This window comes from Fukomys damarensis, unplaced genomic scaffold, assembly GCF_012274545.1.
Source record: "Fukomys damarensis isolate Sample0158 unplaced genomic scaffold, DMR_v1.0_HiC HiC_scaffold_8, whole genome shotgun sequence".
Lineage (NCBI taxonomy): Eukaryota > Metazoa > Chordata > Mammalia > Rodentia > Bathyergidae > Fukomys > Fukomys damarensis.
Window position 1 is genome coordinate 6,341,923 of NW_022900920.1, and position 27,440 is coordinate 6,369,362.

At 42.8% G+C, this 27,440-nt stretch overlaps 1 protein-coding gene across 4 annotated transcripts in view; it reads right to left on the reverse strand.

Moving 5' to 3' along the window:
- Positions 1-27,440, reverse strand: part of Inpp5a (inositol polyphosphate-5-phosphatase A) — a 221,898-nt gene that overhangs the window by 123,446 nt on the left and 71,012 nt on the right. For all 4 annotated transcript variants that reach the window (XM_010620338.1, XM_010620342.1, XM_010620325.1 and 1 more), the window contains exons 2-3: positions 26,797-26,838; positions 960-1,060 (exon numbers count right to left, since the gene is read on the reverse strand). In XM_010620338.1, the coding sequence (XP_010618640.1) occupies positions 960-1,060; positions 26,797-26,838 (143 nt within the window). The remainder of the gene's footprint in view (positions 1-959; positions 1,061-26,796; positions 26,839-27,440) is intronic.

The following is a 27,440-nucleotide window of genomic DNA, read 5'->3' on the forward strand; positions in this document are numbered from 1 at the left end:
TTTTTTTTTTTTTTTTTTTTTGGTACCAGGGATCAAACTCGGGTCCTTATGCTTGTGAGGCAGGCGCCGGAATCACTGAGCTAAATGCCTGGCCCTAATGCTTCTTTCTCAAGCATTTCCAAGACAATGGATATGATCAGAACCATATCCCAGGAAGAACAAATGATCCTTATGTAAGCCTGATGTGGTTTCACCATCCTTCTATAACCTCAGTCCATTTCCCATTAGAAATTACATTTAGTATTCTCTGACAACCTGGCTCCTTACTCTTCACTGCCTGGTAAGAGAATTTGATCATCACCAAGAAGTTTCCAGAAGTAAGACTTGAGAAAGGGAGAATGGGCAACAGTGCCTAAAAGAAGACAGGGCTTCCACACTTCAGAAGAGGAGGAAGAGGACAGTGGACATGAGTCCCCACTTCTGGGCAGAGGCACTCAGAGCTGGGCACCTGCTTCCCTCTGCACCTTTACACGTCCACTTCCCAGAACCACCTCTTCTTCTCGGGTAGGACCCAGATGGACTTGTCCTCTAAGGAACCACATAGCAGCTGCCACCATGCGTATGGCTCCTTCTTCCTGAATGACATAAATTTCACCTTTTGGGCAGCTTAAGCTGCCAGTCTCACTATACGGATGCTGCTGCATGGAAACTAGCCCTGCCTGTCATCCACCACAGCAGGCCGGTTAGCATCCAGCCATGCAAAGTATGATCTCAATACACAGTGACAAGGACTGCTCTGCCAGGTCCCCAGGGCTACAACCTTTAGTCTGAGACCACAGATGCTTGCCCTTGTGGAGGCAAGTAACTACTATACATCTGGGCCATGCCTTCTTTCTGTGGAAAACTCTAACTCCCCAAGGTGACTTAATCCACAGATCAGTCCCATTGGCAAAGGTGGGAACCACAACCCAATCCACAGATCCATACCACTGCCCACTGGTACCTGCCCTGAGACTTACTTGACAAACTTGTCCACATGGGACATGGAGGCCTCATAGTTCTTCCCTCCAAACTCCTGGCAGTGCAAGGCCATGAAGTGTGGCTTGTGAGTGTGCACCACCTGGGGAGGAAAAGCACACAGGGTCAGGGCACACAACCATCACAGAGCTACACAGTAACCCCTATGGCTGGGCACCCCCACAAGTGGCAAGCAAGGGTGAAGGCGAAAAATCTGAACCCATGGTAATGCTTCCCACTATTTTCATTCTGTATTTTCAATATTATAAATCCCTTAGAAAAGATTCAGAATTTCTTAGAACCTTCTTCAAAAATCTAGGAGATTTTTCTCTAATTATAGAAAAATAGTACTTCACTACAGAGCACCTGGAAAGACCTCAGAAAAAAAAGACATGAGTCATAATCTCAGCACTACCTTCAGCACTCAGTATATCTCTAACAGAGGGTACAAATGTGAACATATGTGTCTGCGAACATGTGCTTGAGTATATATTCATGAGGATGTGCACATGGTGTGTGTGAATGGTGTATAAACAAGTACACAAATACATATGTAGATGTACATGAATGTGTACACAAGGGTGCATGAGCATATGCATGCAAAGTGTACAAGTATCAAGGGTGTGAAGATGTAAACGAGAATGTGTCAGTGTGTGTCAGCATGTGTATGGCTATGTGTAAACATATGCATGCTCATGTAGACTTGTATTCATTTTTGGGCATCATTGAAGCTGATATATGAACATGTGCTAGGTGCCCAGTCCTGTCTGAAACACCAGGAATGCACAACTTATATCCTTAAGCAACCCTGTAAGGTGGCACTCTGCTGCCCTATTTAGAGCACAGGAGGATACCAGCATATAGCAGCAACTCGGCCAAGGTCACATGATCTGAGTGACCTGAGCCTGGACTGGTCTATCCTCACAGCCTCACCATGCCCATCATCAAGGTTCCCAGGTCCTTGAAAGCATGTGGTTTCTAATATCACCAGTAAGCATTCTCACTTCGTTGTCCCCCACTCAGTGTGCCAAATCTATCCTAAACTTTTCACACTAAAGAAAAGCACAGTGAATATCCTTGGCAACACGCTTTCTGAGTCCTGGTGGCCACCTGACCATGCCACAGACCTTTATCTCACCCAAGAGAAAAAGAAAATGGACACACACAAGGTGGTGGAGGGATTCCAATTATCACCTGAACTGGAGGGTGAAAAGACCTCCTGGAGCACAAGGCAAGCAGCACCTCAAAGGAAGTCTACTGACCAGTGGCTGCGCCCCAAAAGGCATCAAGAAGCTTCACACAGTGGGAAGAGCATTTAAGAGGGAGTAGGAAGGTAGGGGCAAAGGAACCAGCAGCTAGGGGGTCACTGCCACCACAAGGCCAAGGGCAACAACAGCAGTACAGACTCACAGGCAATCCTGAGCCATAGGACCACCTTGAAGCAGAGATTTAGAAGTTGCTCGGACACACTGAGTACATCACCCACAGCCCCATGGCCTCTGCACTCTTCCACATCACCTACTCCCAGATGCATTACAACAAACCCTGCAGTGCAGAAAGGAGCCCAAGCAGTTGCATTGCTCAGTGGCAGGCACTAAATGAAGTCCACCTCCACGTGGCCCAGAACCAGGCAGGAGAGATTATATCTCAGCTTGATTTCAAGCTGTGACATAAAAATAAGGATACATTTATCAAAAGGAGGAAAATTCTAACAAAAAATATTAATACTTAGGGTTATTTCTAAAAATTGGTGCAACATTATGAAACACAGCAACAGTACCAACTCCAGGATCACAGAGTCACCTCTGCAGCAGCAATATCTACCAGAAGGCACCATGGAGCCAGGGATTCAGCTCAGTGGTTTGGTGGCCTGCCTTGCAAGCGCAAGGACCCAAGTTCAACCCCTGGTACCAAAAAAAAAACGAAGAAGGTACCATGGAAAAACTTCCTAGCCTGTGGTATAATACCAGCCAAGGTCATCCTACAGCCCTGTGGGCAGTGGCCAAGGAGCGCAGCGCCACAAAGTGGCCATAGCAACAGATAAAAGGCTCTCATCTCATTAACAAATCAGTACAGGCTCTGCTACACATATCTTTCTGCTTCTTGTGACTTTCTGAAGCAACATGACTATATCCTGGCCTGTGCATGACTTCATGCTTTCCACAGCAAGGCATCTGTCATAGAGGGGGTACAGATTTCCCCAGGGAGAGAGGTCCCACCTGACATTCTTCACTGCCCTCTTTCCTCATGCATTACTGACACTGCATATGGCAAGCTGGTAATAAAAACTAGATATGATTCCTTGATGCACACAGACAACCGTAACAATTTCCACATACTTCTTGGCTTCAGCAAACAAGTTCACTGGGTCTCAACTTCCTAGAATTCTGCAGAATGTTCTTAGATGGCTCTGAAGAAGAAAGGGTATCATGAAAGAAAGTGAAAAGTACATGGGGGCTTAGACCAAGATGCCAGTATCTATGATATAAACTGCTACATCACCTCATGAAGTCCCGCCAGAACTCTGTGCCCCTCTCCATTGCTCTGCTTTGTGTATATCCTGCTTGCTATATTCCCAGAGAAACTCCAATGGAATTAAGCTTTGTAGATGTAAAAGAGATATATAAGGAAGAGTAAATTTCTATTTGAGGCTCTCGAGACTGACAGGAGTCACTCATTGAGCTGCTGGTATCACTAAAAGCTGCTTTTTGATCCTTAAATAGCAATATGACATGTAGATGCCTTTTCTAGGAAAAACAATCACAGTAATGCTAGTAGTCTCCAAAATCAGACAATCCCCAGGAAAGGTAGTTAGAAACTCCTTTTAACAACTACCTATTTACTCAGACTGAGATGTCCCTGCTCTCCCAGAGACTGCCGAGTCCCACTGCAAAATGAAAGTCACAACCTTCATCTCATGAGTCCAAATATATAATCACTCTTTGCAGATCTTCAAATCTGTTTGCCTTCATCTAACTTCTAAGTAACCTTTTCCTCTTAAAATAACTTTGTTGTTGTTTAAAGAAAAATAGCCTTTCATGCTCAAAAATCAATGTTTTAAATATCATTAAAATCCTTAAAGTTCAACTCTGGTCCTCTGGTCCTGTATATCTCTGAAAAAGAATAGGGGTCTAAAATCAGCAGCAATGTAAGGAGCCAACTGTTGGCCCAACTATGAGTTCTGGATAAAAGAACCACAGGCACGCAAGCAGGCAGGCCTTGGTGCCTGGCACAGGGACTCTCCAGACAGCTGTTTGGAACTACCCAGTGGGAGCCCTGTCACTGCTGAAAGCCCAGCAGACAAGACAGCCCAGCCTCCTTCCTTCATGTGTGAAAGCAAGTATAGCATGAGGAAGGTGGCTTTGGCTGGGAGGTCAAGCCAAAATTGAACGATATGCTCATGCAAAAAATGTCCTCAGACCACATAGAACATGATGCTCTGTGCTGCTTCCAGCAAGTTGTCAAGAAAGTGCAAAAGGAAGAAATGGTATAAAACCAGGAAAAAAAGAACATGGAAGGAGATGCAGGGCATATAAATAAGCTAGTCAACTTTTAGGAGAAAAAGCATAGACAAGCATTAACTGATCCAAATGAGCAGGCAGAATTCATGGGCAGGTGGGTAGGGGGGTAGTGGGGCACCAGGGCCTAGGAATGAGCTGCACACACTAGGCAGTGGCTCTTGCTCCATCTGGTGACAGAGTGGGAACCCACAGCAAGACCCCAGGCTCAGGGACAGCAGAAAACAGCTTTGCTCATGAGGGGCAAGCACCATGAGAAACAGCATATACCACACCCAGAAGGACAGTGACTCTCCACTATGGATCCAGCATGCAAAAGGACAACTGCCCAACAGACAGAGTTGGAGTCCAGAAAGCAAATGAGTGGGCCAAGAAAGCCAGAATAATATAACTATTGAGTCCAGCCACAAAGAGAGAAGGAACAAAAGCCCATAGTACCACAAGGCACAAAAGGTAAAGGTAGAGGTTCTATACACATTTAAAGGTGTGAGAGGACATTATACATAATGTTGTGCCAATGTATCTGACAATTCAGATCCAAAAGAAAAACATGGCTTTCTAAAAACAGCCACAGAGAATACCTGAGGGACTCCCCTCATGGGCACCTAAGTTAGACCCATAATTAAACCTGTTGGGTCAGGGGTACTCCAAAAGAGCCCAATAATCATGGGTCTTGCAGACAGCAGGCACCTCCCTTGGGGTAGCAGCCAGCTGCCAGGATCCAAGGGCCTCTCATGGTTCCATACAGACAGTTCCAGAAGACCAGCTCACACTAAGGGGCACTTAGGCCTTCTCAGTTACATTGTGGTTATTTTCAGAAAAGGTGTGTGTTGTGTATTTCTTATATATATAATAACAACAAGTTGTTTTAAAGGAGCAGGGAGTGGGTGATGAGGCAATGGCTACAGGAGATACAGACTCTGGCTGATCAAAGATTTGTCATGATGCCTCCTTTTTAAATTGCACTAAAATGTCTCAAGCCCACCTCTCTGCCTGGTCTTGGTGTATATGAAATCAACTTCTACTTTTCTGTAAAACCAAGGAATGTTGTGCAATTGCAGGTAACATTTCCCTTCTTCTTGGAGCCAGGCAGGGCATGCACCCAGCACAGCACTGTGAATGAACTTGCCCTGGCCTCCGGCAATGGAGGCATTCTCTCTCCTCTCTCCCTCTCCCATCTCTCCTCTCTCCTCTCCCCTCCACCTCTTTCTCTCTTCCTCTCTCTCTCCCCCCTCTATCTCCCTCCCCCTCTATCCCTCTCTCTCTCCCTCTCTCCTTTCTTCCCCTCTCCTTTTTTCCCCCTCCCTTTCCACTCCCTTCTCTGCCTCATGCTAAATTCTACTCTTCATCTCCACAGCACAGAAGTCTGGAGATCACTCCATGGCCACCAGCACATACCCTCAAGCTATCGTCCGTAAATTACAGAGAGGTTTCCAGCCCCAAAGATGCTGGGAGGGATCTCCATGCTTGTGTGACGAGGGGCAGCAGTCACCACAACAAGGCAAGGTTCATTTTTCCTACCTGTATTTAGGCTTTCTCTACTTTAGTCCAGCCTGCAGGACTTGGGGATATGAAGGAGCTCATGATAACGATGATGATGACAGTGGCAAGTATGCACTTGCTGTGGCCAGGCTCAGCAACAGTTTTGTCTGCCTCCCATATAATTCCAGGATACAACTGAGGAAGTGGACACCTCAGGTAGCAGGAGCAAGCTGGCCTCATTTGTGTGCACAGCAGCACTGGATGGAATACAACAGACAGGTATCCCATCATGGGCACTCAGCAGTGGCCCCAGGTTCAGGCCTCTCTGCACATGCATCCTAACTAATGGTTGAATATTCTGACCAAAGGACCAAATTGTTCACTTGGGTTTTAAAATAACCACCAAAAAAAAAAAACCCTCAAAACAGACAAGCCTCCAGTGTCAACAGGCAAGATGTTTGCCAGGCTGTCAACATACAACTCTTTCTGAACAACCTGAGACTCTCCAGCACACAGAATAGTCCACACTGCACCCACCCTCTAGTCAGCACAACCAACCCCAAAGACTCACACCATGCTTTGCCTGAGCAAAAACAACTACATGGCCTCCTGGTCACTCAGGATTCATGAAGCAAAAGTGGCTGGAAGCCTGAGGGCTACTGAAGACAGCCTAGTGCTTTCTGTTCCTCCACAAACTGTCTCAGAGGACACGAGCCTCCAACCCTCAAGTAGCCAGAGGCTGTCCCAAGTCATAGGCCCCAGCTGGAAGTCTGGGTGTCAGAGTGGCGACAGGGAGTGACTGGAACTTTGTATGTCCCATGTGCCCTCCAGACCAGGCAGGCTGGCCATCTTGGGCCTGCCCTGAGTTAACTTGTGCTGTGTTCCTGCATACACCCAGGACTTCAAGGCTATAATCAAGTTTTTATCCTTGGTCTCGGGGTACGGCTCATGGCTACCCAACCATGACATTCTGTGTGATGTAGTCCTGTGGGACCTCAGTCTTCCCCTCTGTAAGATGAGGAAAAATCACAGCATGTGGTCACAAGCTCTGAGAGAAGCAGAGGAGCCAGAGGCCTGCGGAACCATGTCGTGGTCCTTGTCAACAACAAGGCCTGATATCCCTTTGCTGATATTTCAGAAGCAGCTGATAGTTAATTTGCTATTTGCTCTGCCCCAAGTTTTTCTGCCATTTTTGCTCATACTAAATGGAATCTATCTACTTGATTTTGTTCCAGAGACTATTAATCTAAATTTGTTTTCACTGAAGTCAGTGTTCTCCCCTCACTGGGCTCTCTCTAGCAATACCACATGAGCCCAGCTCTGCACAGCTAGCATGCGGCCTGCGCCCACTGTCACAGGTATCCCCTGGTGGGCCTGAGCCCAGCTGACCTAGTCAGGAATGGCCTTGAGAGCATCTGTTCGTGAATGCACAGAAAAAAAATCTGAGCTATGCATGCAAAACAGACTTGTACCAGCAGAACAGTGGCTCCAAAAACCAGGCAAGCTTTCACTTTTCAGACTTATTGTTAAAAACTAAGACATGTCAGGATGTGGCTCAGTGCCTGTGCCTGCCTGCCTAGCAAATGCAAGGTCCTGAGTTCAATCCTTGGTACCACAACAACAATAACAACAACAACAACAAAAAGACACAACACATACATCAGCCTAGGCCTATCCAGGGCCAAGACCATCCATATCATTGTCCTCTACCTGACATCCTATCCTACTGGAAGGTCTTCAAGATAGTAACACCACAGAGCTATTATACTTCCTTTCCCTCTAGAAGGTCTTGAGAGCATTAACACTATGGAACTGTCACCTTCTGTGACAATGACACCTCTAGAACACCCCCAAGGGACCTGCCTTGGCACTTTAGAAGTCACTCTTTAGATAATATTCCACAGTGGTTTGCTGGGTTTGCTTTATGTTTTCATCATAGATTTGCTTATAATCAGATAATATACCAGCCAACATTCCTCTCTATTAATGAGAACCTTTCAGAGTTAGTTGGTTCCATATTTTCATGTTTTCAGGCTTTGTATGGAGCTTATTAAGGTCTGCAGAAGCTTCTACAAATGTCCTTAGGGGTTCTTTTTTTCTTTCCTTTTGTAGTTTCTTTTTCTCTTGCCTCTTCTTCAGCTGTCTATTCACTAAGTGATATGAATCTTTCAGTTTACAATCTATGGGGCCACTGTAGTATATGGGTCCATGTTGACTGAACATGGTGATGAAAGTGCCACGATGTAGTACATGACTGTGACTGGCATCACAGAAGGAGAAGAAAAAGAGATTTGAGAGAAAAATCAATATTTGGAAAAAATAGCCTAAATTTTCCCTTATTTGGTGAAATACATAAATTTATAGATTCCACAACTTCAGTGAATGTCTAACAAGTTAAAGAAAATCCTATACAGGCACAGTATAACCAAACTAATGAAAACCAAAGATGAAGAAGAAAATCTTCAAGTTAGCTAGAGAAAGTAACATAAGAGGAAAGGAAGCACAATCTTAATTATCCTAAAGTTCTTTTTTTAAACTCTAAAGTTTTTATCAAAAAACCTGGATGTGAAAAGACAATGGAACTCTGAAGGACTGAAAGAAAAAAAAGGCAATATCTAGTGAAAATATCCTTCAGGAATAAAAGTAAAATAAAAATACTTTTATATGAAAGAAACCCAGAGACTGTCCAAGAATAGACGTGATCAATCTTGAAGGGGACAGATGATACTAGAGGGTTAAGTGGGATGCTCAGAGTTAAGGGAAAGCAGGTGAAATGGTGAGTGTCTAGGTAGGCATAAAAGATTTTTTTTTTCTTCTTAAGTTCTTTAATATATGTAGGATGAGCCTCCAGGGTATCTAAAGACAACCTGTCACAAAGGACTATTATCTAGAATATATAAAGAACTCAAAACAATCAGCACCCCTCCAAATATAAGGACCCAATTCAAAAATGGGCATCTGAAATGAACAGACATTTCTCAGACAAAGAAGTAAAAGCAGCAAGTAAATATATGAAAAAATGCTCCACATCACTGGTCATTCAAGAGATGCAGATGAAAACAACACTCAGATTCCACCTCACCCCACAAAGAATGGCTGCTATAAAGAAATCACACAATAACAAATGTTGGCGAGGTTGTGGGGAGAAAGGAATCCTTCTCCATTGTTGGTGGGAGTGCAGACTGGTGCAACCACTATGGAAATAAATATGGAGATACCTCAAAGAGCTGGGACTAGAGGTTCCATTTTATCCAGGCATCCCTCTGCTGGGTCTCTTTCCAAAAGAATTAAAAGAATCATACCACAATGACATTTGCGCACCTATGTTTATAGCGGCACAGTTTGTAATAGCTAAAACTTGGAAACAGCCCATTTTCCCATCAGTTGGAGAATGGATAGAGATGTGGTTTTTCTATAAAATGGAATACTACTCAGCCATAAAGAATGAGAAAGTAGATTCATTCATAAGAAAATGGATACATATTGAGGATATACTCCTAAGTGAAATAAATAAGTCACACATGTGTAAATACCAAATAGTTTCTCTGGTGTGAAAAACTATAATAGTACATAAGATCCTAATGAGATAATTGATAATGTGAAATAGGAAGAAAAGGGCTAAAGGTGTAGGGAAAATGGCAAGGGTAGGGGAAAGGTACAAGGGGAAAGGAAAAAATTATGAAAAAATGAAAAAATGGAAATAAAATGTTTATAAATGGGGAAGGTAGGAGAGGGTGAAGGGAGGGCAGGGACAAGGGGAAAAAAAGAGAACCAAGAAGTGTTATGTAAAGGTACAAGATCCCATAGTGAACGTAACTGTGCTTTATACCTAAAATGAACGAATAAACTCAATGAGGAAATAAATAAATAAAAATAAAGAACCTGTCACCCAAAATTTGCCCCCTCCCGAATTTATACATATCATGTTATATACACAAAAAATATGTATATTTCAGGAAAAGAAAAACTTGTATAAATATTTTAATTCTAAATTTATCAAGACAATTGTGAGAGTAATACCAGTTACCTTTGGCTTCTACAATTATAAGTGGAGGCGATTAGCTTCCAGACATGCATTAGTACAGCAAACTGTTGAAGTATGTATACATTTTTTGGAACACTCTGTATATAAAATGTTAAACATATACAAATTATACGATATACAACTACATATGGACAGAGAATCACTAAATCTCAGCCTCTATTGCAGCTTAGGGACAATGTGGCAACTACAAAACAACTATAATTAAAGAGAAAAAAACAACCAACAGTGATCCCTCCCCATCCTCTGGGATAAACAAAGGTCAAGAAAAACTGGGAAGACACTGAGAGACCTCTGAAAGGGGCTGCTGAAGATTTCAGGACAACCAGGAAGTCTTAGTCTGAAAATGCTGTATGTGACTCGTGCCACAGCAAGAACGCTGAGCTCTCTGTGTTGACAAGCAAGCCAACATCTGGGCATCTGAGCATCAGATAACAGTTGTTTTTTCTAAAGTAAAACCTCAGTATTCAGGTTTAATTGCAGTGTTGGTACTTTGCAATAAATGTGTTTGGGGTTACAGTTTGGACTACAATCAAAAGGTTTACCGTCACTGACCTAGGCCGTCAGAATATGGGCTCCAGTGAAGGGATTCTTAGGGGGCTGCTATTTAAAGTCACCTGACATAAAAAGGCACTATTTGGGGCACTGGATCTGGAGAATAAAACAATATAAAAGCAAACCAGTGACCCAGGCAGGTGGGTGGTAAAAGAGAAAGTAAGAAAAGGATGTGAAAACAGCTCCTTGCAAGACAAAAAGAGAATCATGGTCAGAGCGCTGACCAAAACAAACTACAAGAGCTACTTTACCTGAACTTTACAAGACTGACAGAAGAGGGTGCTATTACACCAGGAATCCTGCAAACACTATACTCCCACTGAAGATGAACATTAAGGAAGCTCAGGGAGTCCCTGAAACACTACTATGAATGAATGAATGAATGAATGAATGAGACAAAAATTCAAAAATTCTATACAAATAGAAACAACTGTAATTTCAGAAAAATTGCAAACAGTAAAATTTAAGTCTACACTGCAAATAAAATATGCTCAATCATTTGGAATAAGAAACACGAAACTAAAATAGAAATAGCCCCCAAAAAAGGAGAAATGAGAATGCTGATTAACCTCAGAAAAAAAATGGCAAAAAAGCTAAAATAACCATAGAAAAGAAAAATTACAAAATGCGGAAGGAAAAATCAAGTAAAAGAAAAATATGGCAGAAATCAGTGAAAGAAGCAAAAGCAAAGAAATGACATCCACATTAGCTGATGCTTTCCTGCAGAAGAAAAACAGGACAATTCAGAGAACTAGTATTTAAAACCACTATCCAAGAAGTTAAAAGTGAAAGAAAGACTGCAACATCCATATAGAAAGCTCATGGAGTACCTGAGAAATGACTCCAAAGCATCAATGCCAAGATGTGCTAGCAGAACAATTAGATTCCAAAATAAAGTCTTCAGGTCCTCCAGATAAAAAGAGTGGTAAACAGTAAAGTCTGGCACTAGATTCTTCAGAACCAACATTCAGACTAAAGAAACCTCAGAAAAACCTTTTTAAAAAGGATCAGTGAAATAAAGTAAACCAAGAATTAAATATCCAGCTAAGTACTCTCAAAGAAAAGTTTTTGACATACAAAAATGTGACACACATGAAGAATCTACGAGTAGGTCTTAAAGAAACAGATACTTGGAGGCTCTGCAGGCCACCCTGTCTCTGTATAAGAGCTTAGGAATGCAAAGGCAGCCACAGGCTGCTCCAGTAAAACTTGATTTCCAAAAACAGGTAGAGGCTAGATGGGAGAGAGGGGGGCTGCGCACTGCTGACCTGAGGCTTAAAGCAACAATTATAACATTACGTACTGGGTTTTTCATCATATACAGATGTAACACATATGCTGTTAAGCATTGCATTTGTGGTGATCCTAGCCTAGGGTGCTTCAGAGTCCTATGAAAGTATAGCACAATCATGTATAGAAAATACTTGATAGTAAGTGGCTATGTTTTGTTTATATATTTGGTATACTATACTATTTATTACTATTTTAGAGTGTATTCCTTCTACTTATTAACAAAAAGTTACTATAAAGTAGTTGGCCATGTGACCCTAGCAGCAGCCTTCTGTGTCACATGGTTCCTGAGTCTCCTGATTGCACCCAGAGGTCACATCCTATGACTGACCTCTACCTCTCATGTGTGTAAGTGCACTCAGAGATGTTTACATAAAGAGAAAACCCCATCTAACAATGCATTTCTCAGAATGTATCCTCTTCTTTAAGTGACACATGACTGTGTATCATAAGCCTAGAGCAGCTACTCAAAAATATTTTTTAACTGCAAACAGCCAAAAGATAAATGTTTAAAAAAAAAAAAAAAGGTCCAAAAGAAAGCAGGAATGGTGAAACAAAGGAACAAAAAGCAATGGCAGAGCCATATTCAACCATGCTGATATTTACATTAAGTGTTAATATCTGGATCTGCCTGTGCAATGTGGCAACCATAAGTCACAGGTGGCTAATTAAACTAAAATTATATATATAAATGCCTAAAGACCTAGTTCCTCAACAGCACTAATCCGTTTAAGGTGGTTATCAGTCTCATGTGGCCAGTTGGTGGCACAACAGCAGACAATCCAGAAACAACACTGCTACTGCCAAGAAGTTCTACCATAGTGCCCTGGCCTAGACACTCCAGAGAAGGGCTGCAAGGGGCACATGAGTTCTCCCCATGCTGCCCATCAGCGCTCACTTTCATCAGAAAGACAAAGACTAGAGGAAGAGGTACAGAAACAGATACAGCATGCAACACCACTCCCAGGAAGACAAGAATGGCTGTACTAATGAGGGACAAAAGACTTTGTGAAATGAAGAAACATTTCATAAGCATCAGAGACAATGCTCAGGAAGACAGCACAACCATAAATGTGTGTGTGGCCAATAACAATACACTTGACAGGGAAAAGAGAAATGGATAATCCTATAATCACTGTAGGAAAAGTTTAACATTCTCCCTCAGCAATTAACATATCCAGATACCCCCAAATGTAACATACAACATATATAAGTAGAGCACGTGTGCAAACACACAGAATCGGGACACAGAAACACAATCAAGCACCCTGAATTAATAACACCACAGAATCACACATCCAGTGACTACAGGACATGTTTTTTCCCGACTAGACAATAAAACGCATACTGGCCATAAACCAAATCTTAAAAAATACTTTACAGAAATCACTGAAATCACAAGTCTGTCTTCTAACCACAGGGAATCAGAATGCATGAAATCACTCAGACAAGAACAAGAATATACTTTATTTGACTCTATTTATAAAAAAAATGTTACAAAATGCAAACTCATCAGAAAGTGAACCAGTGGATGCCTAGTGACAGTAGTAGAGAGAAGGAAGAATGAAAAAAGGAACTAAAAGCCTCCCTCAGGCAGTGTGTCACTGTTTTGATAGTAGTGATGGTTCCCCAGGTGTAAATCTAAATTGCAATTTCCAACTGTAAATTTTACATATGTGAAGTTTGTTGCACACCGATTATATCTCAACAAAGTTATAATCAATTTTAAAATAGAAATTACAAAAAAAAGACAACTGAGAACATCTGAATACTGCCTGTATATTTAATATGATGGAATTATTAATTATTTTAGACAAAACAATGATATTGAGGAATTTATCTTTTAGAAATAAATACAGAAATATTTGCAAATAAAACAGGATGTTGTCTGATTTTGCTTTGAAGTGATTTTGGGTAGAGAAGCACGTGGAGGCAGACTTGAAGCAAAGCTAGCCAAACTCACCTGATGAGTGTGGGGCCAAACCTGGGGTTCAGCCTACTATCATTCACTTCTATAGGTTTGAAACTCAAATATATGCTTGGAGCACACTCACTGTTTAATTGATGTAGGGGAAAAAAAATACAGACCCAAAGAACACATTTCTTTGGAACTTGAGCCTTGCCAGCAATCTGCAAAGAAGCAGGAAACCAACATTGCACACCTCACAGTAAGTATGATAGGAAATAGTACCACAGTAAGTATGATGGGAAATAGTACTTTCTTTGAGGTCTCTAATCTTTCCTAATTTCCTAATGATAAGGTAAGTGAGAAAGGAGGTATCAGTGTTCTTTATAAGCATCATGCTCTGAACTTCTGTCTGCCGGTTCCTATGGTGGTGCAATGCCATGTTCAGATGGTGCAAATTCATGCCATACACAGGGCATCTGCAGACACACAAACCAGAGGGTGTGTTTAAACCAATCCAATTACTATGTAAGAAGAGAAATTCAAAATAGCTCATTAGAAGATGATCATTTTTAGTGACATGCTGTTGGAAATTTTTGGCTAACAGGAAAAAAATATTTCCCTTGCAAGTGAGTGAAGCTGTGGAATAATTTACAGTGCACAGGCAAACACTTCACTGAAGGAGCAATAAATCCCAATAGCATGGGAGTAAGAAACTGCCACTCTCTACAGGAAAAAGGGGAGACAACTGGTACCTGGGAGGCTAGGAGGACTCTGCAACAAGCTTCTGAAGCAGCTAGTACTCTTACAAAAGGCAGCAGGGAAAGGTGATACTTTTGCTGCAATGTCCTTATTTGACAAAACAGGTTTGCAATCCTCTGGGTATTTGTGAAACATCACAGGAACTGCTGCTCTAGGAAAGAGGCATCTCCTCAATGGCCAAATGAGATAGTACTTGCTCATTTCACTGTGTAGACAGCAGTGTGCTACAAGTGTTTCAGGGTATTACACTTACCTGCCTCCCTGCTATCAGTGCCCCCTCCCTGCTATTAGTGCCCCCTCCATATTAATGCAAATTTACCAATGTGGCTCTGCTGAGTGGAGGCTGAGGAGATGCTTGGTAACTCTGGGTCCTGCCACATTTGTCTTACTCAGATAGCACAGAAATAAATAATCAGAATCACAGATGAAAATGCAGTGCAGTAATTAGGAAGTGGTAGGCTTGGGGCATTTATTACCTTCGATTTTACTATAATTTATTATAGGTTCATATAATTTGATTTTAATAACACCTGGCCCCCAAGTTTCTGAGCACTTTATAGTCAGCTTCTATATGCAACATGAGATAGCTGCAACTTGCCACTGGACCAGAAATGGAATCAGCAGAGATAGAAGCAAAGCTTTCTACAAAGTACAATTGGCTTGGATTCTTGCTTTGCCACCTCCTGTGGGAGCCTGCTGCCTGGTGTCCTCATATTTCTGAGTGCCCACACATGTGTGACTTCCTTCGATGGTCGCTATGAGGTATTGAAGAGAACACAAGTGAGGTGCTCAGCACAGGCCCTAACAGGCATTATCATTCTGACATCACCACTTGTATCAAAGGCTGCAGCACAAACCAGGGAGGACACAGGACTGTCAGGCCTCAGCATTCATCTGCCCTTTAGAATGGGGAACGTAGGGGCCCACACACAGGGCCCTCTCAGTAGCTGTAAGACAGCCAAACAGCTCCTAGGGCTGGCCACCAAAAGAGAAGCTTTGGATCCTAAGGCATCCTGTGTAAAGGATCATTTAGATCAACAAGCTGCCTGGCAGTAGAGACATCCGAAGACAGAAGGCAAAGGCCACTCTGATGTACAAAGCAGCTCACTGTGTCACAGCTAGTTAGAAACATACCTGGGAAAGTACAAACTTCAATGCAAGCCGGAATGTGACAACAAGCACCTATATATACTATTACAAAAGTGTTCCTCTTCCTGGAGTCAGAGGTGCTATCCCACACCTAGCCCTGCACAATGACAGAACTGGCCCATCTCTACCTTGGGACAACTAGAGAAGTTAATCTCCAGAACTACACGTCTTCTGAACCAAAATTCTATAGAAGGGTGGGGGGAAGAAAAAATAGGCAACTGAAAAAGAAAATGCACATGTTTTTCTACTATTGTTTTCTTGAGCTACATTCTTCACAAGAAAGCAAAGAAAAATATTTTGAGAAAAAATAAAAAATCTTAAATAGGAAGGAACAAAGGAAATTAAACATAAATGCACATGTGTACATGCGTGCACATGTGCAGAGGTGACACTCAAGCAAGGCCATGCTCTGCTCCCAGAAAGCCTGCGATAGGCCTGCAGCCACCAACCCCACACCCTGCCAACAGTGAAGTTAAAAATAGCAACAGTCAGGCCTTGTTCAGCCTCCTCCAAAGAAGAGAATCAGAGTGACCTAAAAAGGAATTTCATCCTGCAAGCCACACTACCAGGAGCCTGACAGCCAGGATAAGGGCCAGAGAGGGAAAAAGGATTTCACCATCCATGCTGAAATGCACTTCTCTTAAAAATCCAGCTGCCCATTGGGCTCTGATGGAGGCTGCTCCTCCAGGCCCTATAGAGCTAGGCCACTGCAGGGACATCCCATGCTGGGTGCTGTGGGCCACAGTCAGCCCAAATTTGTGATTAATTAGACTCAGCTTCTCATGGCCCACACACTGCCTCTCCACAAGCCCACACCAGCAGCAGCACAAAGCACAAGAGGCTGTTGTGTGGGAAGCAGGCACATTCTTCTCACTCCCCTGCTCAGGGTGCTACAAGTTTCCATGATCTCACAGGCAGGCAATGAAGTGTTAGGCCACCAGGTCACAGTGCAGTCTTAGTTTCCTCAGAGAGACCAGCAGCTATCTATGCTGCACTCCTCTGCCTCATAGGTGGAAGCTGCCTTACAGCTTGTCTGGGAGCTGACAGAAGAGGATGCTGTTACCTCTAAGGAAGCAGTGGGAAGAATCAGAAGCACGCAGCTCAGGTCAGTCTTGACAAAGCTTTTTACGGTGAGACACCAAACTGCTATGTGAATAAACTGACTTTAATTAAAGAAGCTTTTCCCCCAGCTGAGATGGGAGCACAATTAAGTTGAAGGCCACAGCAGCACTACAAGGCCTCCTGCCTGCTCCTCACATAAGCACCTATGTTTTCAACTGACCTAAAAGGCCAGTAGATGGTGGTAGCTGGCAGGCACAACCAGAGAAGCCTTAGGCATATTCTCACACCTCTCTCAGGAGGTCACGTGTGCCCAGATTTCATGCAGGTGCACCTCTGGCCATCTCTAGCTTGTGAGGTAATAAGCACATGATGGGCCCCTAGCCATGGGATCCAAAGCCTCAAAGGCTTCCCTGCTTGACCATTTGGATGTGAAAGATCTAAAGTACAGATCAACCAAAGTTCACTCAAAACAGAGAGAACTGCATATGGGTCTGGTGACTTCAGGTTCTGCCCACTTAGGTATGTATTGCTCCCTTGGTTGTGTGGTGCCACAAGGCACTTCATCGTCTCAGCAAAAGGAGTAACTAGCTGATACCATCGTATGTGGCCATGGTTTTGCCTGCTGATGGCACGTGACATCCTGACAGCCTCTTTTGGGCAGGTTCTTACAGCCTTATACACAAATGCACCTATAGCTAACCAAGCTCTGCTCAGAGGGGGTTTGAAAGAATGGCTATGTGTATCTATAGAAGGCTGCATACAAATGCCCACGCAGCTCTGTTCACAGAGGTGGGTCAAGATCTCAGGTATCACTGATGGCAGAGGTCTGGAAAGTGAAAGAAGGGAGACAGACTTGGAGCATTTGGCATCCTGGTCACAGACACACTGGGACAAGGCAGGCAGATCTGTAAATCTTAAGGTCAAGTCAAAAAGGAGGGAAGAGGACAGGAGGTCCCACCTTGGGCAGGTGCTACAGGAGTATATTTGTAAAACTAAATGGCAGGCACCAAAAGTTAAAGTCTTCACTATGTGTGAATTACACTTCAGGCTAAAAAACTTCAGGCCAGACAGACACTGCACATACACAAGACTTGTCAGCCCCCAGAGATCTCAGCTGAGTCCCTGTAGTGGGAAAGCTGCTCTTCCCCAAACTCTCCCCAAGATGCTCCTCCCCAAGCTCAGCACCACCTACTTTAGGGCCCGGCTCTATACTGGCCTGGTTTGCTCCAAGTTCAGCATACATCTGTGTAAACCAGAACATAATGCTCCCCTGACCTTAGTTAAGGAAGAAAACTGAGAGGAAGGGAGCCTAGCCTCTATCAAGAAGCCTCAGATGACAGAACTCACATTGCCCTATGCAGCAGAAGTTCATGGGCCTGGCCAATCCTTTGGTTCCCAGGCAGTTTCAGCCAGCTTCAGACCCTGGCACGAAGGATATTCCCCCCAGAGTTTCCACTCCCAATCTCACCTGCCAACTCCCCAAATGGCTCTTCCTACACTTCTGAGACTACTACTTTCTCTGGAATCTTCAACCCGGGGTACACTAATACATGAATTATTATTGCCACCGTACTTTAGGCCAGGTGCTGACCTAGAAATTAGGGTAGATCCTTGCTTCTGTGGAATGAGGTCAGATTACAGTAATGTGTTGGTTCACCAACACTTCTGTTTCCAAACAATCCAGTTCAAAAACAAAAGCATTCGGCAAAATTTTGCTTTCATTCTCAAATTTTGAAACATGACCATCTTTCCCACACAAACACAAAACAAACACAACTGTCCTCCGCAAAATTGTAAAACAAATTCAGTTTGTGAACCAAGGTATTATATATGAAATGTCAGAAAGACAGAGGCAATAGAGAAAAGTAATATTGCAAAGGGTGAGAGTGGAATTAGAAGACGGAGGTTATAAGATTATGTAAAACAGGCAGGTGAAGCCTTAGAGGTTGACCAGGCTGGTAGAGCCTCACAGTCTGATCAGGTGAGAAACTGCTAACACAGACAGGCAGGGAAGAAAGGGTTCTGTTCAGAAAGAAAACTGTGTAAAGACAACCTAAGGCCAAAGCAGAAGGAAAGGGTCCAGGAAGGGAGTTTGGAGTCAACATCACGGGAGGGACTTTCTTACAATTTCAGAGGCCTGTAGTAAAGACGTGGTTTCGATCCAGCCTATTCTGTGAAGACCATAAAGTAACAAAGAAAGATGAAGAAGGCCAGGAAGAAATGTCTGCCTCCAGCAGGGAAGAGAGAACAGTGGTATGGACGGGATGGCAGCAGTGACAGTGACAGAAGCCAGACTGCCACAATACCTTGAGAGTAGTGGTGGCAGCCGTTGCTTGCATGCTGATTGTGGAATGGGATATGAAGACTCTGTGGTTTGGGACAGAACATGAGAACTAAAGGGCCAGCTGGTGTGACATGTATAGCAGAGGATAGGGAAGCCCACCTGAGAGGCCCGCAGGATGTGCAGGTCATAATGGCTGCTGGAACCCACAGTCTGGGAGGAAAAGAGAGGGCCATGCTTGCATAAAAATATGGGGAAACCTGAATATCTACAGAGGGAATTTCAAGACTGGACAGGAGCAGAAGAATAAGGACAGTAAAACACAAGCAGGACAGTCTAAGTTCTGGCCATTACAAATGAGGCAGAACTGGCTGGGAGAAAGGGGCCAAAATGGAGGAACAAAGCACAAAGGTGTGCAACCAGCATCATCCCTGAACATCAGGTATTGAACTTGTGGGGCCCTCTGCAGTCAGCTCCTGAGAGATCCCAGGAAGTCTTAGTCTGAAAATGTAAGAGGCCTTTTGTAGTTGCAGCTCTCACTGGCCATGGATGGAGCTGTGAAACATTTGAGGCTTTCCTCAAAGGCAGGCATTAGAAATAAAGCTGCTGTATGCCTTGGTTTCAGGTCTCTACTAAATAAACATTTTCAAGCCAGTAGGAGTGGAATTCTTAGGTAACATTAAAGATGTACATTTTACTTTATGAGAAAGACTGAGGCTGAAAGACTTGGCATTGGCTACACCCTAAAAGACTTGCTATGGGCACTGCATTATCCTCAGCACAGGGTATTGTCAGAGTTTTTGTATTTTGTTTTATTTTTTTAATTTCTACTAATCTAATACACATGTACTAGTATCCCTTTGTTGTTTCAATTGTATCCCGAAAGACTAGTGAGGTAGAGCACCTTCTCATGCCTTAACTGCTATGTATTTTCTTTGGTAAAGGGCCTATTAAAATATTTTGCCAATGCTTAAGCTGCATTGTTTGCTTTTAGATTTGCATTCTAGATACAAGTCCCTCATTAGCCATGTGATTTTCAGATATTTTTCGCCAATGTACAACAGCTTTTCACTTTTAACAATATCTCATAAAGAGCAGTTCCAAATTATAATGAAATCTAATGTTGATTTTTTTTATTCCACAAATTTTTGATGCCATATGTAAATCTTTTCCTAATCAAAGGTCACAAAGATTTTTTTTTTGTTTTCTTCTAGAATTTTCACAGTTCTACGATTTACATTTAGCTCTGTGATCCATATTGACTTAATTTTTATGTACAATACAAAGCATGTATATTACTGGTATTTTCACACATGGACATGCAGTCATCCCAGTGCCATTTGTTGAACAGACCACTCCTTTTGTAATCACTTGCCTTTCCAGAGCTGTCAGTCACTTGATCATACTTGTAGGTTTATTTTTCTATTTACCAGCACTCTGATCTATACCTCTATGCATATGACAAGAGCTCACTGTCTGGTATGCTGTAGCTTTATGTAAGTCTTGATATCATATCGTGAGTCCTCATATTTTGTTTATTCCCCAAACTATTTTGGTTCTTCTGACTCCTTTTCTTGGCCAGATAAATGGTAGAACCACACTGTAAGACCAGATACAGGAGAATTAATATGGAAAAAGAGCTGAATCTTCCAAATTATGAACACAGTGTTATCATTTGAGTTCTTTGTATCTTTTCTGATTTCTTTCATCACTGTTTCATAGTCTCCATTGTACAAATATTGACATATTTTATATTTATACCCAAATATTTCAGGAGAGTGTTGTTCAATTTCCATGTGTTGAAGAAAGAAATTTTCCATGGGTGATATTGATCTACATTTTGTTTCATGTAATACCTCTGTCTACTTTTGGTGTCAAGTTAATCAAAGCTCACATTGTAACCATAAGGGCAAAATGGAATTTTAAATATTAAGAAATTGTTCTCCTCTAGAGACAAGCTGTTTCTCCAAACTTCTTCAGGCCCAGTATGTAACTGGCAGCCCCTCCTCTCTTCAACACAGATGAATGGACAGAATATGCAGATGCTGGCTATAGGAGGTCAAAGTCCAATTTTACTTCTACAGGAAAGGGATGGAGCAAAAAAATAGGCCAGGAAGGATAAAACAAGTATAGAGCTATGTATCATTTTATTGTATCTCATCTCATTGTACAGCTGACTTTGTGGCAATATAAGGTCCCCCTATCTCCTCAGCTAGCTTCACATAAAGCCTTTTCTTTTTCTCCCAGCCTCTCACATTTGTTTGGAGAGTGGTGAGTGAACTAAACCTGAGTAGTCAGTAACGATGTCATAGGATGAGTTAGGAAATATCAACTATGACTCAATCTTCTCAGAAAGCTTCTGTGGAACAATTATTGCTTCTTGCTAAAACAATGGACAGAACTCAGCAGCAAAGCTGTCTGAGCTTGAAAAGACTTGTGGAAAAGTGATGGGCAAATTTTAACTTAATGAGTACATACTGCATTCATTTATATCTTCTGAACTAAAAAAATGATAATTTGCTTTTCCAAAAGCTTGCTCCTTTCATATCAACTTTCAAATGAAATTGCTAATATTTCCCTCTTTTTACTGTCTATATATTAGGGACTTTAGTAATAATGCCGTATATCAAATTCCTGTCTTCCATTTTCAAAAATTAGGTATAAAACAGCAAATAAAAGTAGCCAATAGCCAAAAGAAAAATATATTAAAAAGAACAGAAATCAAAGAGAAAACAGAAAAATAATAGACCAATAAAACCAAAAGCAGGTTTGTGAACTGATAAAACTGACAAGTCCATAACCATAATAGTGATGGGTTTTCCTTCTTATTATAGGTCATGCTTTCGTGCTTCTTTATATCCCCAGTGATTTACAATGGGATGACAAACACTATGAATTTCACCTTGCTAATCCACTGGCTGGACATTCTTCCTGCTGCAAACTGGGCAACAGAAGGACTCACCTCTCTTGGTCTCTCCCTCAGGGACCATTGTCCTGTGCTGCCTGTTATTTAGATCTTGAAACATACTGGTACTTTTGCTAGTTTTAGTTTGCTGAAGACAGGACATTAAACTGGTAACTATAACTTCCATGTTAGCTGTACACCGACACTGCCTGTCACATGATTCTTAAAATTCCTGTCAGAAAAACTGTTGAACACTTTTAAAGGGGAAAAAATAATCAGTGCCTATATAGCTGACCTATTTGGGTTACCTCTGTCTTTAGTTATATTTGAACTATTTTTATAACTCTCTAAATTGAAACTGATAGTAATGCAAATGATTCTTGACCACAGAAATGCATAGTATTGAGAGGAATGCACTGTAATTGATTAGTGCCCCAAGAACGTTGGCCAGTTTTGTATACTAAGCCAATTCATTTCAGAATCGCTGATGAAAGAACCCTCAGTTCTCTGAACCAGTTTGCATCTTTCAAGTTTTCGCTGAGATAGGATAGAAGAAATAAAGATAGGTAGAAAGGAGACAAAGAATCTGTAATTTTATGGATAATCAAAGGTTATCTATATCTGTATGCTATATTTGTACTCCCTAGACTTGTTTGTTCCAGAACATGATACCCAAATCTCTTAAAGATACTTCAAGCCCATAAATTAACCTACTTCATAAGGTAAAAGGGAGCAACTTGACCTTAAGATGAAGAAACAGATTTCAAGGGGTTCAAAGAATGTTTTCAGGCAAGACAATTTAAGTCACCCATGTTAAAGGATGCCTTTAAGACCACACATATATCCTCCAACCCCAGTCTAATTAACTACCTTAATATATCTACTTATATCTCTCATTGACAAGTCTTAGAATTCTTTTTCTGTGATGAGAATCAATGAATTTAGTTCCTTTTGAGGGGGACAGGGTTTGACGTCCCATTTTCTCTTTGGGTAACCTCCTCAAAATCCATCTGGGAACATTACTAAAAAGTAAGAATTTTTTATTATCTCAATAAAATAAACTGTAATAACTGCTCTTTTCATGTTTGACAGCCAATACTACATACTGCTTTAAAATTTATACTTATCAATACCATAAACAAAATTTAAATAACCTCCAAGTACACCAACATGAAACCCACTTCAAAAAAATGAAAACTGAGCCAGGCATGGGGGGTTCACTCCCATAATTTCAGCACTTGAAAGGCAAAGGCAGGAGGATTGCTGTGAATTTGAAGTCAGAGCTACACAGTAAGTTCAAGGCCAGTCTGAAGTATTGTACATAGCAAGATCCTGTCTCAAAAAACAAACAAATCAACACATAATAAGGAATGGTATTAAAACAGGTATTGTGTATTAATTTACACAGATTTTCCCTGTTTGCAAAAAAAGAGCATGTGACAAAAAGAACTGTAAAAATATATATATCTGTGACCTACTTAATAGAAGATACAGCCATACACAGATAGACATATATTGCAGGATATGTATATTAATTTGGAGGTGGAACTGGAACTGGAGGAAATATTTATTTATCCTTCTTGCTTTGTTCAGTGTCTTTAGAATGCTATTCAACAAATAACTCCTATGTACATACCTTGTGCCAATTAGTCAGGTGCTTGGGCCACATCTAGGAGAAAGGCAGACAAGTGCCTGCTTTTGAGAGCTGACACTGAAATACACTCTCTTCACCAACAGTAACACTAAAAAAAGTTAAACTTGACTTCCTAGTTATCTGACCTGCAGAGTTTGAAAAATCAAGATCAGCACTTGTACAGCAAAGGCAGAATGGCCCCTCCTTAAGCCTTCATGTCTCAGGCCAGCCTCTCCAGCAAAAAGAGTTCCACCTGCCCTCACTTCTAAGCCACAGTGAAGGCGGGGGATTTAGCTCAGTGGTTCCGCCACCTGCCTTGCCACACAATGACCAGAGTTTAATCCCCGGTACCAAAAAAAAAGAAAAAAAAAAAAAAAAAAAAAAAAAAAAAAAAAAGAAAGAAGAAGAAGCTAAACCACAGTGAGATAGATGCCCTGCAGGGCAGGCAGTGTGTCCTGTTCAAAGTGATGCTTCCTAAATATTCTACTCTGTGGCTGAATGATGTATGAGCGAACAGAGTGGGTTGAGGCAATGACTCAGAAATTCACTGTGGGGAGGAGCGTCTATGATGCTTCCATGTATGTGATATACCAGGACATGTACAAGAATGTATGGTTCTCTCAGTTCCCAGATTCTCCCATGAGCACTTTATCCTCACCACACATCAGAAGACAGGCTACATGCTCATTCCTATGTCCCTCCTGCTCTGGGTCAGGGGACAGGGCCTGGTCCAGCCTCACACCCTTTTCCAGACTATGTTCACAAGGGCACAGCCCAGCAGAGAGAGAAGAGCCTGTGCAGCACCAGGGAGACCCTTCAGAACTGCACCAAGGGCCTACCACAGGATGCAGAAGCCCAGAATACGTAAGTCATGTGGCAAGAACACAGAACAGGGCCAACATAGTGCCCTTGCTGGAAATATCCAAGGCAGTTCTAATCTCAGACCCCATGCTCAGACTCAGTCTGCCCTGGCCCTGCCTCACAGAAGCCCATTGCTTCATCACTTCCTGCCTCTACTTTGTTACCAAGAGACCAGAGATCACCCAGTGCTGCCTCATAGGCACTGATGCAAGGATCTGCAAAGAATGAAGACCACACCTACAGCATCCTTCTACAAAGCTAAGCAGGGAAAAATGGGGCTGCAGAAAGGCTTTACCACCCCCAAGAAAGACTTGTTTCTGATTATCTATAAGAAAAGGTTGCATCTATCACCAGTTAAACACAGACACCAGCACAAAAGGCCTTGTCTCCCCAAACCAATTCCCATACTAGAGAGCAATCAAAAGCTCTCTGTGTGAGGAGCCAGATTCCCTCTGGGCCACATGTGTTCCTGGCCGCACACAGTCCCTGTATACCTGAATAGTGACCAGAGCTCCAAGAGAGGGCCCATCACTACACTGTCACCATATCATGTTCCCTACCCCAGGCTCACTATAACTGTTGCCTGCTGAGACTTCTGCTTCCTCCTGCATGTAGACAAACCTAGATAGGTGATCCTCCACTGCCCCTGGAACTGGTTCACAACCCACAAAGCACTGCCACCTCCTATTATGGCCACCTCTTACACTACCTGGGACTCTTTTCAGGCCTATTTGCTTCCTGGTCTGAACAAAGAACTTGAACTACCCCCTTTCAGAGACAGCACAGAGGAGAAATAATATCCCCACTGCCCACATATGATATGAGTTCATAAACACATATGATATTGCACAGGAACCCACATCATCCATCTTACTACTCCCTGCAGGAATTAGAAGCCAGCAGCCCAAAAAGTAAAGTCTATGACCCAAAAGGCCCAGGTCCTAACTACCAAGTCAGTGGGAAAACCCTCCTCTGATAGAGCCCTCCTATGTACACATGACACCTTCTTCTGACAGAAGTCCCTCCTCTGCCCCACACTGAGACCCTCCTCTAACAGGGATTCTCTGGGCCCTTATTACCTGAGATCCTATTCCGATAGAAGACTCTCTCTTGTCCCGTCACTACCTGAGTTCCTCCTCAGACTGGCAACTTTTTCTTTGTCCCCATACCAAAGGGCTCTCCTTCCAGAATCTTTCCCAGCTAAACCTCAACTACTCCCCAAGGGGTTTTCCAACCCAGAACCAAGTGCAATGCTTGAGAGACAGGAGATTTACGAATGTTGGATGGTGAGCAAAGGATTCTACTTCCAAACACCCAAGCAGACACCTGCACAAAACAGGAAAGGATGGCTACCTAAGCATCACATGGGATATGAAGACTCAGCCCAGCCTGGACCACTGCCCCCAATACAGCCTCAAATCTCTACCCCTGACTACACTTCAACAATCTGTGGGAACACAAGTGGGTGTGCTCTACAGGCCATGGATGTCCATTTTCACCCTGCTCCCAATAGGTGCCCTGGGTTTGTACTCTAGTCACACTCCCACCTACCTCCACCAAGTACCAAAGAAAGCTAAGGAATATGAATGCCATCAGGCCTGGTTTGGCCCTGCAACAGACCACCAACACCAAGCACCTGCATCAGTCTACACTGGCCCCTCCCCTCTGGACTGTGGACACCCAGTCACTCCAGGCTCTCCTTGGCCTCTCTGCCCTTCACAGCATGCAGGTCTCAACCGCATGTCTCCTCCTCAAAGCAGCTTCATGCCACCTACTCAGGAGCAACCATGGAACGACATGACTCCTCGTCACGTTAATTTCCCATCTCCTCCACACATACAATGGAATATATGCTTTTGTTTGTCTCTTCAGAGCCACATCTCTTATGTCTGGAACAGAACATGTACAGGCATCATATACATGTTTGCTTGATGGTCAACTGAAAGAACTGGAACCTCATCCTAACAGCATCATCCTAAAAGCTACCCAAGCTCCCAGTAGCCCCTCCATTATGTCCGTGCTGTCTATCTGGGTGCCCTTCCAGGCTTCACATTGTACTAATGGCAACCTGCTGCTAAACAATATCCTCTACCCATGATGGTACATAGACCCAACTATGGGAGGAATGGGCTCAGAGGGAACCAGAACATGCAAAGTGACCTCTGTGAAGGACTAGGGACTTGCTTGTCAAGAGATGATGACACAAACTACTTCTAAAACACAGATGTGAAGCCCATCTAAGTCAGTAATAGCCACACTTGCTTTCCACACAGGTAACAGCCACTCCAGCTCTCCTCACAGACAAGATCTGACCTTCATGTGGAAACACCACAATACAAACACTCCCCACACAAATAGCTGTTCCAAAAAGGCATACTCTCAGTAGTTCTTACCTGGTAAAATTCCCGAAGCCAGTTCTTCTGCAGGTTTTCTGGCTGTAAAATAAGAAAAAAGAAAAGACAGTCAAATTACAGACACTGCCCCCCAAACTTCAGTAAGGAAATCCATGGAGCAGCCTCATAGTCAGGAGCAGAGCACATGTACCAGGAACCCCTATTTACATGGGGAAACTCAGCTTTTACTGGGGAGCCACATTCAAAGAGATATACCTATGACACAAAGTAAAGCAGTACTCATCTGGCCAAGGGCAGACACACAGGGCCATGTTCCCACATGAATCTCAGCCCTGCTATCTCCCACTAGCCAGGTCAAAGGGAAGGGGATGGAAACAGCACTGCATGTCTTCAAGCTTCTAGACACCACCCAGGAAAGAGACAGCAGAGAAAGTAGAGAGTCTCTAACAGGCAACAAGTGAGATGCTGGCACATTTCGAATACATGTCCTCCCTAGCCAAAACTGTCATAAGAAAATGTACTCAGGAGTACTTTATGGACCGTAAATTGTCAATCACACCACAGTGGTGTTTCTGAGTATTTGAGGCACTTGATAGGGACAATGACAGAAACACCCATCACACACACACACACACACACACACACACACACACACACACACACACACACACACACACACACAC